General features: G+C 39.9%; 1 protein-coding gene across 2 annotated transcripts in view; it reads left to right on the forward strand.

The window, feature by feature from the left end:
- LOC145338281 (filamin-B-like) overlaps positions 1-18387 on the forward strand; it is a 109015-nt gene that overhangs the window by 39962 nt on the left and 50666 nt on the right. For both annotated transcript variants that reach the window (XM_080182901.1, XM_080182902.1), the window contains exons 4-18: positions 2029-2176; positions 2338-2456; positions 4922-4999; positions 5448-5610; positions 6154-6351; positions 7570-7707; positions 9150-9282; positions 9945-10081; positions 10531-10724; positions 12325-12438; positions 13244-13387; positions 13921-14044; positions 15469-15629; positions 15719-15809; positions 17433-17602. In XM_080182901.1, the coding sequence (XP_080039027.1) occupies positions 2029-2176; positions 2338-2456; positions 4922-4999; positions 5448-5610; positions 6154-6351; positions 7570-7707; positions 9150-9282; positions 9945-10081; positions 10531-10724; positions 12325-12438; positions 13244-13387; positions 13921-14044; positions 15469-15629; positions 15719-15809; positions 17433-17602 (2112 nt within the window). The remainder of the gene's footprint in view (positions 1-2028; positions 2177-2337; positions 2457-4921; positions 5000-5447; positions 5611-6153; positions 6352-7569; positions 7708-9149; positions 9283-9944; positions 10082-10530; positions 10725-12324; positions 12439-13243; positions 13388-13920; positions 14045-15468; positions 15630-15718; positions 15810-17432; positions 17603-18387) is intronic.

Genomic DNA, 18387 nt, shown 5'->3' on the forward strand with positions numbered 1-18387 from the left:
CAGGATCTGCATGTGTGTGCAGACAGGCGTGGGTCTTTGCATCACTTTCCCACAGTGCCCTCCAATGTAAACCTAGGGTGGGATACTTGAGCAGTGAATGGTTCCTGTGTTTAAATTTGCAAACTCAGTGTCTCAACTTGATTTGCCCATTGTCACACATTTACTGCAATAACTTGCTGTAGAATTGAAAACTGTATTATGTTAAGCAATTATCCTGTGGTTCATGTGTCACCGTACATTTTATCATTGAGCAGTTAACCTGAGGCTTGTTACTGCTCTTGTTTTTGTGGTCCTCGCTAAGGTTAGAACTTGGTTTGTGTTGTAAGCAGTTCTGGTTGCTTCATTATAAAGGAGCTGCTTGCAAATGAGCTGTGTATAAATATTCTGTGGTCTAAACTTTTGTTTCAAAATCCAATATGGGTACTGTTTTACTTCAGATTGATCAAGTGCTGGTCTTTCAGCCACAAGCTGCTAACATTTTCTGAATGTCTTTTTTAAAACTATTGTTTCTCAATACAGTGGCACTAATTAATGCTGTCCGTTGCAGTGATGGTTTTGCACCAATTAAGTTGCTTATTCTTTAACATCCCACTCATTTCCTGCCTATTAGGGGAAAATATTTTAATAACGTCTTGACTAATTGAAATTGAGCACGATAGAAATACTGCTTCAAGAAAGTGAAAAATCAATCAAAAACAAGCTTAACAACACCCACACAGTATTTGATGTGCAACACTTCAATTATTGCAGAAGAAAAGCTTAAATCTTTGGCAGATAATTGGATGCCCAGTTAACAATGAGTGACCCAACAGGTCACGCATACTAAGACAAGTGTCTACAGATTGCTCTCCAGATATATTTAGCATGACTTTAAGTAGTTTCCAGCTTATTTGATGGCAAAATACCCTCCTGTTTGTAATGCCCCCAGGGCCAAGATGAGATAGCAAAATTGGTAATCATCTTGGTCCCAACCCTCACTGCACCTTCAGCATTGATTCATTTCCCAACTCTATGTAACTACACTGAGTTGAACCAAGCTCTTTTTGTAACTTCGCTCCATTTAAACTCTGGTAGAGTTTGCAGCTACACAACGTCTCCTGTCACTAAGGCCACCGACTTCCTGTCTCTGTCCTCCTTTTATATCCATGTACTGCTGACACCATCATCCTTTAAGTGTCCAGACTTGACTGCTAGTGCTGCCCAGTCCAACCTGGCATGTGCTACTCTATTTAAAGCTTATCTGAAACTGCTTTTCCTAAACTGCAACAAATTCTGCCTGCTCATTCCTTGTATTTATTGTTGCTCTTTGCTTTGGCTTGTACCTTGAGTAAAAGTCACCATGAATACAAGTAGGTCATTTGGTTTACGATGTAATGAGCCTGCAACTTCTGACAGTGTCAGGGTTGATCTGGATCAACCCAACCCAGTATTTTTTGGCTTAGTGTATTGTTCTACTCTGATTTGCCCATGATTCTCTGACATCAGTCCAAAATTGGTAAATTCTAGTGGCTGAATGAATTAATGGAGCAGTGCTAGGTGGCACAGTAGTTAGTACTACTGCCTCTCAGCACCAGGGACCTGAGTTCAATTCTGGCCTTGAGTAATTGTGTGGAGTTTTCACATTCTTGCCATGTCTGCCTTGGTTTCTTTCAGGTACTTCAAGTATTCCTCCAATACTTCAAAAATGTGCAGATTAGGTTGACTGGCCATGCTAAAGTGCCCTGGTGTTGGGGAATCAGCAGAGTAATTACTTGGGGTTACAGGGCTAGGGTCTGGGTTTGGATTGTTATTGGTGTAGGCTTGATGGGTCAAATGGCTGTCTCCTGCACAGTAGGGACTGACTCTGGTTATCTCAAAAAAAAATAGTTTATTTGGAAGAAGTCCTTCATATTAGATTTATAACAAACCTTTTCCTTGAGTAAATATTGCAACTGACAGTAGTGGTTTAGAACCTGATCCAAAAGTTGTGATTAGATTGAAAATCTACGTTTGATTTTTAAAATTGTTTAATATCTATTTTTCTTCCAGGTGATTGCCCCAGAGGAAATCATAGATCAAAATGTCGATGAGCAATCAGTAATGACTTATTTGTCACAGTTCCCCAAAGCCAAACTTAAACCTGGAGCTCCCTTAAAACCTAAGCTGAATCCTAAGAAAGCAAGGGCTTATGGTCCAGGTAAGTCTCCAGCTGAATTTGAAGTATCTTGCCATCTGTACCTTGTATCTGAGTCCAAAACCTCCCTTCAGGTCATGCTCGGAAGTTAGCTGGGGCAATTCCTGGCTTGCATCGATATTCTGAAATATTTCACTTGCACTTTTTAAAATTTTATTTTGTAGGAATTGAGCCTTTGGGTAATGTTGTTATGCATCCTGCTAAATTCACTGTTGAAACAATCAGTGCTGGGCAAGGTGAGGTGATGGTCTTTGTGGATGACCCAGAAAATCAGCGAGAGGAGGTAATTTCTTAACATTGTATTTGTATTCTAAATATTAACTTTGGTAGAAAGTAAAATGATTGCACAAGGCTTTAATAGGATTGAGAGCTGTAGGTAGGGATATGACCAGTGCAACTTGTGGGTGGCAGGGCCTGTTTGTGCTGTGGTTTTTCTGTTCTAAGTCTGTCATGGCATCAAATCTTATCTCGCTTTTCCTCATTGTATTACCACACCTCACTTCCAGCAAACTACCTAAGGCATAGAGATAAATGACATTTTTATTTTGCCTGCTCCCAGCCTGGAGGTGTTCTAATGCTTTCCAATTATTTATCTTGACCAGAAATTGTTGCAAACGTTCTTAAATTCCTGCTAGCTCTCTGTATTGAACATAAGAACATAAGAAATAGGAGCAGGAGTAGGCCAACTAGCCCTTTGAGCCTGCCCCGCCATTCAATAAGATCATGGCTGATCTGTCGTGGCTCAGTTCCACATTCCCGCCCTCTCCCCATAACCCTTAATCCCCTCTCTTATCAAAAACCCATCAACCCGCGTCTTAAAAATATTTAGCGAGGTAGCCTCCACCACTTCAACGGGCAGAGAATTCCAGAGATTCACCACCCTTTGAGTGAAGAAGTTCCTCCTCAACTCCGTTCTAAACACCCCCCCCCCCCCCCCCCCCCCTCTTAATCTTGAGGCTGTGCCCCCTAGTCCTACTATCCTTTCTGAGCGGGAAGAGTCTCTTCACCTCTATCCTATCCATCCCATTCATCATCTTATACGTCTCAATGAGATCTCCCCTCATTCTTCTAAACTCTAACGAGTACAAGCCTAATTTATTCAGCCTCTCCTCATAGCTCAACCCCCTCAACATTCTTGTTATCAATGGGTACTTGGGTTTAAGTGAATTCTGTAGCAGGCTAACGAACATCTCAAATGTTATGAATGTAGATAACCTCTGATTCTAAGAATCTTCATTTACAGCATGGAAACAGGCACTTTTGCCCAACTTGTATATGCTGCCCTCTTTGCTAGAACGCCTAAGCTATCCCATTTGCTCGCATTTGGCCCATATCCCATTTATACCAATCATACCCATGTAACTGTCTAAACATTTTTAAAAGACATAATTTTACCCATCTCTACTGCCTTTTGGCAGCTTGTTCCAGACACACTCCACCCTCCATGGAAAAAAAAATTGCATCCTCTGGACCCTTTTGTGTAGCTCCCCTCTTTCCTTAAACTTATGCCCTCTAGTTTCAGACTCCTACTTTTGGGACAAGATGTTGACTATCTAATGGATCTATGCCCCTCATTTTGTAGATCTCAAGATTATCCCTCAGCCTTCTATGCTTCAGAGGAAAAAGTCCCAGCCCCTCCTTGTAACTCAAACCAAATCCCAGTAGCATCCTGGTAAATCTTTTCTGCAGTCTTTCTAGTTTAATATCATTTCTATAATAGGGTGACCAGAACTGTACACAGTATTCCAAGTGTGGCCGTATCAATGTCTTGTACAACTTCAAGACACCCCAACTCCTGTATTCAATGTTTGGACCAATGAAACCAAGCTTGCTTGAATGCCTTCACCACTCTGTCTACCTGCGACTCCACTTTCAAGGTCAATGAACCTGTATCCCTAGATCTCTTTGCTCTGTAATGCTCCCCAACACCCTACCATTAACTGAGCAAGTCCTGCTCTGGTTCAGTCTACCAAAAATGCATCACCTTGTGTTTATGTAACTTAAACTTCATCTGCCATTTGTCAGCCCACTGGCCCAAGATTATTCTCATTAAAAGATCTGTTGGGTTCAGAATGAAGTCAAACTCAGGTTCTGTTTGTATTCTAAACTGTTTAATTTTGACTAGATCTTTAATTAAAGTTCCAAGGTGCAATTGCATATGTGATCCTACTTTTCATTAGATGCTGCTGATAAGATTTTAACTTTCATGCCTGAAGTTTTGTTTTATTTTAAGTTGAACGGTAACTGTTGCTATGATCTGTCAGCATCAATAAATAAAAGGTCAATCACTTCATACAGATATAGTTGCTGAAATCGTTTTTAAGCAATAGTTTGTTACATCATACTGTAATTGCGTTAGCGTAGCAAAGTCAATAATGGGTCCCAGCCCCACTTGACAGATGTGGAATCTTCAGTGCAGTACTAAGTACTCTTTTTAATGTTTAAACCAAGGTCCTATTTCCTTGTTCAGATGGATGTACAAGATGCTACAGCACAATTGAGCTGGGGTTTTCACAGTGACATAGCCACTATTTGTATTTAACCAGTAAACACCTCCCAAAAAAAGACAGGCTATCTTGCCATTTTTCTCGTTACTATGTGTTGGATCTTAATGTAGGGAAATAATTGCTCTGCAGCTGCATACAAGTTGAGTTGTTCTTGGCCTGAAATGTGTTCTTGTGAAATAATCAGTGGTTTTGTATGAGTGAATACATTGCAAAGGTTCTAATGTTCTTAAATTCCTGCTAGGCAAAGGTGACCAATAACCATGACAAGAACAAGACTTACTCGGTGATTTATATACCAAAGGTTGCAGGATGTCATAAGGTGAATATATACATTTCACTACAATTGTTCCATCTCTTTTGGAATATTTTGGTGCAGGAATGTTGCCATCATCCTGATTACAAGGTGTTACTAGGCTGTTCTGTTTGTGCTGTGAAATAATTTTTTTATTTTAATAACCAGGTTACTCTGCTGTCCTGTTCCATATCTAAGAGCTGGGGCATGTCTTTGATTTTTTTTTTCTCTGTGGAAATATTGTGATCATGTTAATGGCCCAGGGATCTGAAATTCCAGTGCTATCTGATAAGGAACACTTTTATCCTCTTTAGAAAAACTCAGTCTGTCTGTAACCCTGAAGGGTGTGGGAGTAAACAATATGTTTTAATAAAACAAGAATAAGATGTTGCATTTCCTAGCTCAAGTCCTTGTATTGCCACTGGACATTTGTTTCTATAATGGCTGACCTTGCCATATAATGGTCTCTCTCCAGGTAACTGTTTTATTTGCTGGACAGCACATATCCAAAAGTCCTTTTGAAGTCAACATTGACAAGGCCCAAGGTGATGCCAGTAAAGTGACGGCACGAGGACCTGGCTTGGAATCTGCCGGAAACATTGCTAATAAGCCAACCTACTTTGATATTTATACAGCAGGTATACTTTTGAAGTCTGTGGGTAAGGGAGGAAATAAAAAGTTTCCTCTTTATATAAATTGCTCTTCAAAATATTAGTGTTGGTTATTGGTGTAAAATTGCATGTTACAGTTAGGAATGTGAAGAAATTGTATTAATATGGAAGGCTAAATTACTTGAATTGAGGTGACCCAGAGATTTTGAATATATTGTAGCTACCTATTAAAATGGCTGGAATTTAAAATCACAACGCACACATTAGCATTTTTATGGCGCGCTTCCTTTAGAAGGCTGGCTAGCACTACACATTGGGGGCAACTGTACAAAACAGCATGCTATAACTGATATTTCTAATATTGCATTTGGGTAGTCCATATTTGGCATGCTTGACTTGTGTTAAACTTTGATTTGTAGCCAAGCACTGCTTGTTAAAATACTGTTGTAGCAATTTAATCTGAATGCTTTGAGGTTTTTGAAATAACAGTTGAAGGAATTAAGTGTCAAAATCAGAATGAAAGCTCCTTTGGTATAAATAAGAGTCTTTCTTTTCTTTGCCTTTTAAAAGGTGCTGGAGTTGGCAATATTGAAGTGGTGATAGTGGACCCTCAGGGTAAAACTGATACTGAAGTAATGATTGAAGACAAGGGGAACAATAATCATCGGTGCAGTTACAGACCCTTGCAAGCAGGGCACCACACAATCCAAATTGCATTTGCTGAATCGCCAATACCCAAGAGCCCGTATTCTGTCACTGTAGGTGAAGGTGGGTGATGTGTCTGCTCATCTGCACAAGTGCTGATTACATTCTTCATTGTGTTTTAAAACCCATAAGCTCAAGATTAATGTTTTCTTTGGGGAAAATCTTTCAATGAGCATTTGAAGTCTTGCTACAAATCTTTTACAGATTCACTCAAGTATGAAAGATAAGGGGGAAGGGAAGACACAATGCAATCTCTCTCGAACAGCAAGAAATTTAAATGCTAACTTAAAAATCTGGAATTGTAAAGCTATCATCAATAATGGCAACTAGAAAATGATTAGACTTTTGATCGTAAACCCATCTGGTTTGCTATCCTCCCTTTGTGGGGGAGGAGGCAATCTGCCATTCTTACCTGTGCCAACTCCAGGCTCTCAGCAATGTAGTTGACTCTAAATTGTGCTCAAACAGCCTAGTAAGTCATTCCTAATCTGTAGAAAAAGACACATCCTGTGAAGCCCTTTTTAGTTGAGATTTGTTTTTTGATTGCCTCATGTATTAGCAATGTCAAACTTATCTGTTTCTAGCAGTTTGTGATCTGTTCATGCAGTTCAGTATCTACTCTGCAGTTCCTTTTGTCTACAAAATATCTTTTTTGATCAAGGTTTATTCTGAACATGCTCAATATTTACTTTCAATGCCAATTCAAGGCATTTAATGTAGCTAGAAACTAAAGGAAGTGTTTGTTTCATTTACACTTGTTTCATTATTGCAAAAGGAAGTTGGCATTGGTTAATCTGGAGTGTGCATAAACAATTTGAGCAATTGATCTGAAAAAATCCATTGTCACACACTTCAAGCCAGTTAATTTGGTAGCACATAGCAAAATAATCTTTACTTCAAACTCAGTTTTGGTTTTCAGATTGGCACTGGAATAAGTGCAAAGGTATTAACCAATTCCATGTCTGTATCAGATCCAAGTTCCCAACTCTTTTCATCCTTGCCCTAAAAAAATTGGGAATGAAATACCAGTGGTGCCTTGCGTTCCCTGTAATTGATCAGATGTCTGTTTTGGTTGGTACATATCCCTTTGTACTTCCAGTGACTTGCAACTGAGGGTTTTCTCTCTCCATGTTAATTGTCAACTTTAAACTTGCCAGTTACAGTTGGTACCATTTTGTCTCCACTGGGTCTATTCACTTTATTCTGTTGTCCCATTCCCCTTAGCCTGAAACACAACTCCACAGGACTCAGTGGAAACTTCAATTTTTCTTTCTGTTCCAGCTTGTAATCCCAATGCTTGTCGTGCTACTGGGCGCGGCCTACAACCTAAAGGACTGAGAATTCGCCAAGTTGCTGACTTTAAAGTTCATACTAAAGGGGCTGGAAGTGGTGACCTGAAAGTGACAGTGAAAGGACCAAGTAAGTTTTTTTTGCTGAAAGGATGGGTTTTGTTGGAACAAATAACCTGGTTAATTGTCCTCTTAACCTCTTTCCCCAAAGTTTAAAAAAACTAGCAAGACATGAACTAAGAGGGAACTTCGAGCAATTCAGCAATACAGGTTTGCTCTCAGACTAGGATCCCTACTGCTTGTCTTTTCTTTTAACTTTGGAATAGCAATTTGAAGTTGAGTCATAAAGTCAGGTATATGGCACAAAAAAGCCCTTCAGCCCATCACATCTGCACTGCTCAAAGACAAACCAGCCAACTGTTCTAATCCTATTTTCCAGCATTTGAATGATCAAGTCTATGATTCTGCCACACGTCCCAGACTGTTTCAGTTTTGTGCTTACCTTGCTCGTTGGGGTCAAAGGGCCAAAAAGAGTAACACCATCATGATTAGCATTATTGAGGTCTTTGTCCATGACCATGTGACTGTCATTAATGAGACATTGAATTCAATTTTTGTTCTGTTAATTAGCGAATAGACCCTCATTAAATATTTTGCTAAATCTAAAACTTGCAGTTTGGTTTTCCACCATTTTTAAAGTTTGTGAATGTTAATATTCTGTAAATGTACTTCCTGTTAATTGTTTGTGGTATTGCTTTCTCAGAATTAACAATACACATGGGCAACAAGTGAGATTTGTTTTCGCTAGCAATAAAGTAGTAGATAGTTTAGTTTTAAAATTGGATTTTGTGAATTGTGCTGCTAGACAACCTTATCTTTAACACTGAATTTCCAGTCCCTTTATTTAAAATGTGATTTCATCAGTGACCTTAACACTTCCCCTGTGGCACATAAAATTGTATATTGCTCTTTACTACTTTTTTATAGTTACCTGCTAAGAGCCTTGAAACAATTATCAAGAGCGGAGGATGCTAGAAAAACTCTGCAGGTCTGCCAGCATCTATTAGAGAAACCTGAGTCAGCGTTTGAGTCCTTTTGACTCTTGAGGGAGAATGTGTTAGTGCTGTAAGAGATTGCAACTTTAAGAACAAAAGTCTCCTGTGGGAGGGGGATAATTTGAATTGTGGCAATACATGTTGGGTCATTTTTTTAAGGGGTTTTAAGACAGAGTCTTGAATCTAAAGTTGAGCTCAAATCCCAAGGACTGCAATGTACCCAATCAAAAGAGATGCTGCTCCTCCAGCTTGCACTGGACTTTACCTGGAACATTGCAGCAGGTCAAGGACAAGACGTGGGCATGAGAGCAAACTGCTCCATTTGCACACGTGACCAACTTTTTCCTATTGCAAGCAACAGGAAAGTTGGTCATGTGTGCAAACAGTAAACGTTTTCCACTAAGTAGTCACTGCATCTATATTTAATGTAGCGGAGACTGCATTGATGCAATTAACTTTGGTTAATCCAAGTTCTGTTTGCATGTCTCAAAGTCTGTTGGTTATACCTCCTTGACAGAAGGGTTGGAGCAGCCTGTGAAACAAAAAGATCTCTTGGATGGCAGGGACGCCTTTTCCTATGAGTACTACCCTGTCACACCTGGAAAACACATCGTCACTATCACCTGGGGTGGTCATAACATTCCCAGGAGGTGAGTTTGTCCGTCTTGCAAAGCTCAGTTGATACATTCAAATGAGGATAACAAATTTTAAGTTTATTTCTAGTTCAAAAATAAATCAATTGTTTCTTTGAAAATTTCCCCTCATAGCCACTTTTCTTTTTGAAACAAGTGAACTGCTTAAAACTCAGGCCCCTCTATTCATCTACTGTTGTAACTTTTTGTATATAGCCTTAAAACTATTGTGCATTCCATCTAACTATCTGGATCTTTCCCCTGTCCCAACCCCAAACTAAAGCAATGGGATATTTTTGAATGAAACTTCTCCCTTTAGTGAGTAACAGATGTACTGTTCGGCAAGAAAAAATGTTCCTGATTCATCCTCAAATGATTGTGACTTTGCTTCCGTTGGTGTAACTATCAGCTCTTCAATGTGACCAGCTGCAGGATGTTTAGTCCTCAACTGCTTTTGGATATGTTGGTCTAATGTAAAACAATTTGTATGAAACATTGTATTTTTTCAATTTCCTGTTGTGTTTACATGAATTACGCTTTAAATGTTGGCAAGATCATTCTTAACTGTTAGTGCACGAAATGTAACAAAATTCAATGTTAAACCCTTTGGTGTAGTGCAAATGATGAGAATATTGTGATAGTGGTTTCAACCTGAACACAAATATTTTCCCTTCTATTAGTCCTTTTGAAATTCAGATTGGACCTGAAGCAGGTATTCAAAAGATACGAGCCTGGGGACCTGGCCTTGATGGAGGAGTTGTTGGCAAGTCGGCAGACTTTGTCGTAGAAACTATTGGGACAGATGTTGGTGTGCTAGGTAAAGTTAGTTTTGCAAAATGTTTTTACATTAAATACTATAGTAGTTATGATTTGAGACCAAGACTGGTGTTTCTATATTGGAGTTGCAGGATTAACTTGCTCCCAAGAACTCCACTTAAAGAATGTTCTTGTTGTCATGCACCTAGATGTTACATCCTCAACTGCACACTCTCTTTCAGGCTTCACAAATTTCACATCAGATTTGCTTTAGAAGGCACTTGCGCTGTGTGGAACAGCTTCAGATTGTTAAATACATTTATTTGGCTTGTTAAAATGGAATATCACGCTGAGTGAGAAGTGACTACAATGACAAGATCATCCAGTTATAGATGGACCAAATTTTGTTTAACATGCAAGCAACTTCAACACTTCTCTTTGTGATAGTGATAATTGTAACTTCATTTTGAATTTGAGCTACAAATGTTGAAAGATTAATCTGTTTTGCAGGTTTTGCAGTGGAGGGTCCCTCTCAAGCCAAGATTGAATGTGATGATCAGAGTGATGGCTCCTGTAATGTACGCTACTGGCCAACAGAACCTGGTGAATATGCAGTGCATGTTTTGTGCGATGATGACGACATCGTGGATAGTCCTTTTATGGCCACCATTCAACCTGCATCAACTGCCTTCCATCCTGATAAGGCAAGAGTCCTTTTGGGATCAAGTATGACTTGTTCCCATTATTTGATGGGTTCTGAGATAGTAATAGTACACCTCTGTGGGGCAGTTGGTGTTTAGATGGTCGAGTAGATGGGTTGAGAAGTTTGTACACACTTTGGAGCTTCACTTCATCTTTGTTCCTGACAGTCTCTCATTTTGTCATGTCCCAAATAAATCTTTTCTAGGGATTACCATGTGTCAATGGGGATGTTTAACCACCATTGATGCTTTGAGGAAATCTCTGAAAGCATCTCCACTATCCTCCTGGAAGTTTTTTGCTGCAAGTTGAGTGGAGTAGTTGCTTTGGGAATGTGGCCTCAGCATATGAATGTCCTATCCAACAGAACTGTTACATGCCTTAATGCTGGACATGTTGGCTTGGAGGGCTGTTGTTGGAACACTATCTTGCCAACAGATTTGCAAGATTTTACAATCTCGCTGCTGGTGATACTTCAGTATTTTGAAGTGTCTGCTGTAAATTGTCCAAGCCTTAAATAGGAAACAAAATCACTCCAATGTACTTCAATTGTTGAGTTCCAGTATGCAGGTGACACTTGTGCTTGCTCAGACTGAACTCCAGGTCATTGTAAACACCACTTCTGAAGCATACAAAGGGCAATTCAATAAATGCACAACTTCCAATGCATTAAATGTTTGTCTTAATTCATTTTTATAAAATCTGATCATGGCATATATTGTAAGGTAGTTCATAGAAGGCTGCCTCCTGTCTCTTGCTCACACACTCTGGCTAATTACTTGAGGCAGGTGCAGAGGAGATTAAATCATTTTGATGCATATCCTGAATATATTAAGAACACAACAAGCCATTAAGTTATTAGCAAAGCAAAATTCTAACACTCAAGAATGATCAATACTTAAAGTTGGTTGCAGTGCTTTTTATTCAAGATTATCAGGTCTGTTGGGATGTATGTTGACATGGAACCCATTTCACAACTTGGTGTAGCTTGCTCATTTCTGTCTAACTGTATTGTATGTGCTTGATGACCAGGGCTTTCCCCCTTATTTAGTAACAGTCTGGCTCAGCCATGATACAGTAAGAAGCCTCAACACCAGGTTGAAGTCCAATAGGTTTATTTGATAGCAAAATCCACTAGCTTTTGGAGCATCTTCTGCTCCATCAGGTGAGTTCACCTTTGCTCATCTGACAAGAGCAGCAACCTCCTGTTGGACTTCAACCTGGTGTTGACACTTCTTACTGTGTTTGTCCTAGTCCAATGCCAGCATCTCCACATCAGCCGTGATAGCCAGATAAATGTGGAAAGTGGCTAAATAAGCATGTATAGGTTTTCTAAGCTGCATTTTACAATGTAGATGATGCATTGGTGCTGTATGCTGCAAAGATCAGTAAATAAAATGCAAAGTCATTCAAATATAAGCTTAAAATACCTCTTAGTCCTATAGTTGACATTTCTAGTTTAGGCTAATTTGGTAATCCTGAAAGGGATATCTATATATTAGATATTTTAAATGGCAGCTACGATATTGTATATTCTGAAGAATGGAGGAATCTATTGAACGGTGACTTTTTGTTACAAGATGTGGTGTTTTCCTCCTCGCACAGGTTAAAGCCTATGGTCCTGGCTTGGAGAAAACTGGCTGCATTGTTCACAAACCAGCTGACTTCACAGTGGATGCTAAAGATGCTGGGAAGGCACCACTAAAAATTTACGCACAAGTAAGAAGAACCAATTCTGCATTTTGTTCCTCCCACTATTGATGCAAGTCTTATCATCGTATGAACTTTCCAATGCAATTTGGAAAATATGCCCTTGCCAACTATCTAATGAAGCAATAGAAAACTGGTTATCTTTTTAAAAAAAAGACAGGTTGACGTTCTTTGGCAACAGAATAGAAAATTGGCCCCAGACGCTCTGGTTCAGAGGCTGCTTAGTACAGTGAATTAGTAACACCTGTTTGTCTGTACACCCATGACACATGCACTTGCATGGATTGTAATCCTGTAATGTGCAGTTTTGGGGTGGATGGGGGGGAGAGGGGGATGGAAATCTTTTTTGTCTTGAACACGCTGCCTGAGAAGTAGGATCCCATTTCTGGCTTAAAATTTGTTTAGATTTGTGACATTTAGTGTTCAAAGACTTAAAGTTCCTCCCTGCAGCTGAATTCTTATCACCTTTATAAGTGATATTGTTGAAGTTTTAATAGCACTGCTAGATAAAGATCCTGCTGCATAAGGCAATCTTTAATGTAAAAAGCTTTTCCATTGGATGGCACAGTGGTTAGCACTGCCTCACAGCACCAGGGACCTGAATTTAATTCCAGTCTTGAGTGAATGCCTTGTGTGGAGTTTGCATGTTCTGTGGGTTTTCTCCCACACTGAAGATGTGCAGGTTAGGTTAATTGGCAGAGTAAATATGGAGGTAGGGTCTGGGTGAAATTATTGTCGATGCAGGGTCGATGGCCCAAATGGCTACCTTCTGCATTGTCAGGATTCTATGACTGTTTGTATCTGCAATTTATAGGATTCGGAAGGCATTCCTATCAATGTTCAAGTAAAGAATAAAGGTGATGGATTAACAGCCTGCTCCTATATTCCGACCAAACCAATCAAGCACACTGTTGCAATTGCATGGGGAGGAGTCAATGTCCCCAACAGCCCATTCAGAGTAAGTTGGCATTCACTTCTGTCATTCCCTTGATCTTGCATGTAGTAGGAAGATGGTGTTCCTGTCAATGGCCTGTACCCTAATGTCTGTTCTTGCTTTGCAAGACATAACTACCGAAAGCAAAATTGAAGTTGTAACTATGTATAAGTAGTCACTTTGCCCTTTTCCTCATGCAGATGTGTTGATACTTGCCAAGACTTAACTTCTGACACAAATGGTTTCAGGATTTTGATGCTCTTTTTTTATTCTCCATAATGACCAAGTCTTAGCTGGAGCCAGTGTTGTGCTGAACTCCTTGCTATTTGGGAATTTCCCAAGTAGCAAATTTAAATTTGAAATCTGTTTGAAACTCATTCTTTATGCCAAGAAACTTTTAGGAAATTAGTTATGGCCCCTTTGGGATGATTTGTGACTCTTGCATAGTTCAGTACCACACACAAGTGTATATTTATCTACAGAGTTATGTGAAGCACAGGCATGTTTAAAATGACTGCTTAGCTGTTTCGTTTTTCTAAATTAACTTGTGTCTTTAGATTAATATCGGCCAGGGGAGTCATCCACAAAAGGTGAAGGTTTTTGGTCCTGGCATTGAAAGAACTGGTTTGAAAGCTAATGAACCGACTCATTTTACAGTGGATTGCACAGAAGCTGGGGAAGGTAAGGAAAAGGCCTGGAAAATGTATGCTACTTATTTCTTGTTTTCCCTCAACCATTTCTGCACAGTTGCTCTTCCAGTTGTGGTCATACCATAAGACTGACTCTCTCTATATTTATTTGTTTACAGGATGTGGGTGTTGCTGGCTAGTCCAGCATTTATTACCCATCCCTAATTATCCTTAAAGGTAATAGTGAGCCACCTCCCAACTTCTGCAGTCCATGTGACGCAGGTAGACCCACAGTGCAGTTAGGATGAGAGTTCCATGACTTTAACCCAGCAAGGGTGAAGGAATAGTAGTATATTTCCAAATCAGGATGGTGTGTGGCTAGGAGAGCTTGCAGGTGATGGTGGTGTTCCCATGCATTTGCTGCTCTTGTCCTTCTGAGTGATATAGGTTGTGGGCTTGGAAGGTGCTGCAGTGAATCTTATAAACGGTATGCAGTACTGGAGGGAATGAATATTTAAGTTGGTGGGTGAGGTGCCAATCAAGTGGGCTGCTTTATCCTGGATGGTGTCAAACTTGAGTGAAGCTGCACTCAACTAGGCAAGTGGAGAATATTCCATCACACTTGTGACTTGGGCTTGTAGATGGTGGATGGGCTTTGGAGTCAAGTGAGCAACCATCTGCAGAATTTTACGTCTGTAGCGTGCCCTTGTAGCCACAGTATTTGCATTGAGTCCAATTGCATCATTGTTTGTCAATGCAAACTGCTAAAGTAGGGGATTCAGTGATAGTCATGTCACGAGGGGATTCTGTCTTGTTGGAGTTGTCTGCCTCTTGTGAGGTGTGAATGTGACTTGCCACTTGTCTGTCCAACCTTTCTTGATCATGCATTTTTGCTCTGGTTTGGAATAGACCAGTTCATTGGTGGTGAGCAAACATTTGGCTTTAAGACTTTTTCTGAAATCCTAATCCTAAAAGAATAACAATTGAACAGGATGTCAGATGAAACAGTCCACATGAGTCAATGACTTCATGAATTTTCAGTATTCACCAAACTGATGAGACTGGGGTGATCTCTGGTTTCATCCCAAGTCCATGTTGATCTCTTCAGATGACTAAAATAGTAAAATTAGTTTAATGTTCCCATGTTGAAGAGGAAAAAATTGGCAGGATTCCTGAACTTTGCTCTTGTGATTTGTGCGCGGGTATGTCACAGGAACTCTGATTCCTGTCATAGTAATAAGTCCAACAAGTTTACTTGGTAGCAATAGTCAGTGGTCAAACCCTGTTAATATTACTAGCCAAGACTGATGCATCCCCATTACCACTCAGAATGCGGAAGGCCAAGCAGAAATGCAAATGTGCAATATGGAAGGAAATTTGTATTTGGTTATCAGGAAAATGTGATACTAGCTAAGCAGATTTACAGATGTTTCCAGTTGAGGTCAATTGTAACTTCTCTTCTACGCTTGTCTTCAGGTGATGTCAGTGTTGGCATAAAATGTGATGCTCGTGTGATTAGTGAATCTGAGGAGGACATTGAGTTTGACATCATTACAAATCCTAACGATACTTTCACAGTCAAATATACACCACCTGCTGCTGGTCGGTACACCATTAAAGTACTGTTTGCTGGTCAGGTTTGTATCCTGTAACTAAAGCTACCCAGTATTACACCTTGGCTCTTGTAGCTTGTGCAATTGGCTAATCCTCCATCCTTTTTTAATAGGAAATTCCCATGGGCTCTTTCAGAGTTAAAGTGGATCCATCACATGATGCCAGCAAAGTTAAGGCTGAAGGTCCAGGGTTAAGTAAAACTGGTAAGAATCAACACTTACTCCCATGAGAGCATTTGTAGGTCAGTTCAGCCTTCTGATCTTTGTCTATTTTGCACCTTGTTCTGTGCTATTAAAAGTTTTTTGCTAGTATTCACAGCTTATAACATAGTGTATCAAATGTTCCAAAGCATGCATGTGAACTTGGTAAAATATCTTGGGACTTGCTAAATAAAGCAGGGTACATTCTGTTTTGTTTTGAACCATTGCCCAGGTTTAGTAGATCAAATTGAAATTCCTCAACCTGTAAGTCTTTGTTGCTTTTGCAAGCAATCTTAATCAGTTCCCTGAATTGTAATTGAATATTTTGGCCTCTTTCTTTGTCAATGAGAAGCTTCTCCTTATGGTAGTCCTGGAAAAGAACTCTGATCCACTATCTAATGCATGTCCATAGCTAAGAGTGATGTATTATGATGGAAGTATTGGTTCCACAGCTGTCTTTGAGCAACTTCAGAGTGCCTTAATGTTGATAACAAATTTGGTGCTTGCTGCTGGTTGCAGTTTTTTAAAAAAACTAAGCAATCAGATTTAAGTAATTGAGGCTGTGTGGTTCTGTGGTGTGAAAAAATATTGAAATATTTGTGTTACTGCAGAAATGCAGTATGAAATAATTATGGTTAAAAGGCTATTTATGTCAGTGCATGACTTGATTGTTCAAAATAGGCAGCTCCATATGTCTTTGTCATTGAGTAATGTAATGTGATAAATCTGAAAAGACTCTGGAAACCATGTGGTTTCCTTATGACTTAAAATAGTGCTGTTCTGTGCCCCTAACCCCCATGGCGATCTTTCCTTTTTCAACCACTATGTAGCTTTTGTCAAAGAAAGCTAACCTGGGCCAAAAGACTGTCTGCTTTTGGTTTGCCTGGTATGTTCTTGTGGAGTATAATTTTTAACGTAATGCCTATTACTTGAGTAAGCCTCAATTCATTCTGGAAATCTCTGCAGGGAGCAACTGTAAATAATCAAGGTACTTCTAAGCAGATGTTAAAGTGGTATTCAACTCTATCATTCTGTAGTATTTTATACTGTTCTTGACTCCAGAAAATGAAGAAAACCGTGCTTGCCTTGAAAGGATAATGGTCAATGCACGTAATCAGCCATGGTAAACACATGTTTGCCTTAGTTGTCAGGGTTATCCAATATTGTATTCTTTTTGCTCGAATGGACAAGTTGAGATTTTGGGTGTGCATGTTTTTGTTGTGAGTTTGATTGAGGGGACAATACTGGACTGATGTTTGTGCTCAATGTAATGCTTATACTCAACTGGCCATCTTTTTGCAAACTTGTTCAATGGTTTCAAATTCAAATACTCATTAATTTTGGCCTGGAATAAGGTGCTGTCAGCTCTAGCTGCTGGCAGTCATTCCCATGTTTTACCAGTGGTCTCAGGCTACCTGGAAGTACAGACCTCTGAAGGAGTAATCTCATTGTGAGGGAGCAAGGATCAGTGGTAACTTATTCAGTGGAATATTTTGAAATTGTATTCTGCAGGGCAAATTTATCATTTTTGGGGGAATGCTGCCCCTTTCCCATTAGTTTCCCTGTTGTCTGATATCATTTGTTGCATAATAAGCTCTAACTGAGTAATGTTTTTTCAATGGACAGGAGTAGAACTTGGGAAGCCAACCCACTTCACCGTCTTTACAAAAGGTGCTGGGAAGGCCCCACTTCAAGCACGTTTCAGTGGACCTGCAAAAGGAGATGCCGTTGCTGATTTTGAAATTATCGATAATTATGACTACTCGCAGACAGTCAAGTATACACCACTACAGCAGGTGGGTACTGGTATTCACCTGTCATACTTCATTGATTCTTACATGGAATCAAGATCTTTGGGATGGTTTCTTGGAACAGCAACAGAGCAGGTAATACTAGCCTGGTACGGTGCAATGAGTGGGATTGATGACCTCCTGAAGGTATCCCTAGGTAGCATAATCATTACTATGATTGAATTTTGCATTGTTAGACCAATAGGATATTGGAGGCAAAACTAGTATTTTAAACTTGAATGACAGTTATGAGGGCATGAAAGAACATAACATAACATAAGAAATAGGAGCAGGAGGAGGCCATCTAGCCCTTCGAGCCTGCCCCGCCATTCAATAAGATCATGGCTGATCTGTTGTGGCTCAGTTCCACTTTCCCGCCCTCTCCCCATAACCCTTAATCCCCTCTCTTATCAAGAACCCATCAACCCGCTTCTTAAAAATATTTAGCGAGGCAGCCTCCACCACTTCAACGGGCAGAGAATTCCAGAGATTCACCACCCTTTGAGTGAAGAAGTTCCTCCTCAACTCCGTTCTAAACCGCCTCCCCTTATCTTGAGGCTGTGCCCCCTAGTCCTACTGTCTTTTTTGAGCGGGAAGAGTCTCTCCACCTCTATCCTATCCATCCCATTCATCATCTTGTACGTCTCAATGAGATCTCCCCTCATTCTTCTAAACTCTAACGAGTACAAGCCTAGTTTATTCAGCCTCTCCTCATAGCTCAATCCCCTCAACTCTGGTATCAGCCTAGTAAACCTCCTCTGCACTCCCTCCAGGGCCAGAATATCCTTGCG

This window comes from Carcharhinus amblyrhynchos, chromosome 3 (genome assembly GCF_965287045.1).
Source record: "Carcharhinus amblyrhynchos chromosome 3, sCarAmb.v2.hapA, whole genome shotgun sequence".
NCBI lineage: Eukaryota > Metazoa > Chordata > Chondrichthyes > Carcharhiniformes > Carcharhinidae > Carcharhinus > Carcharhinus amblyrhynchos.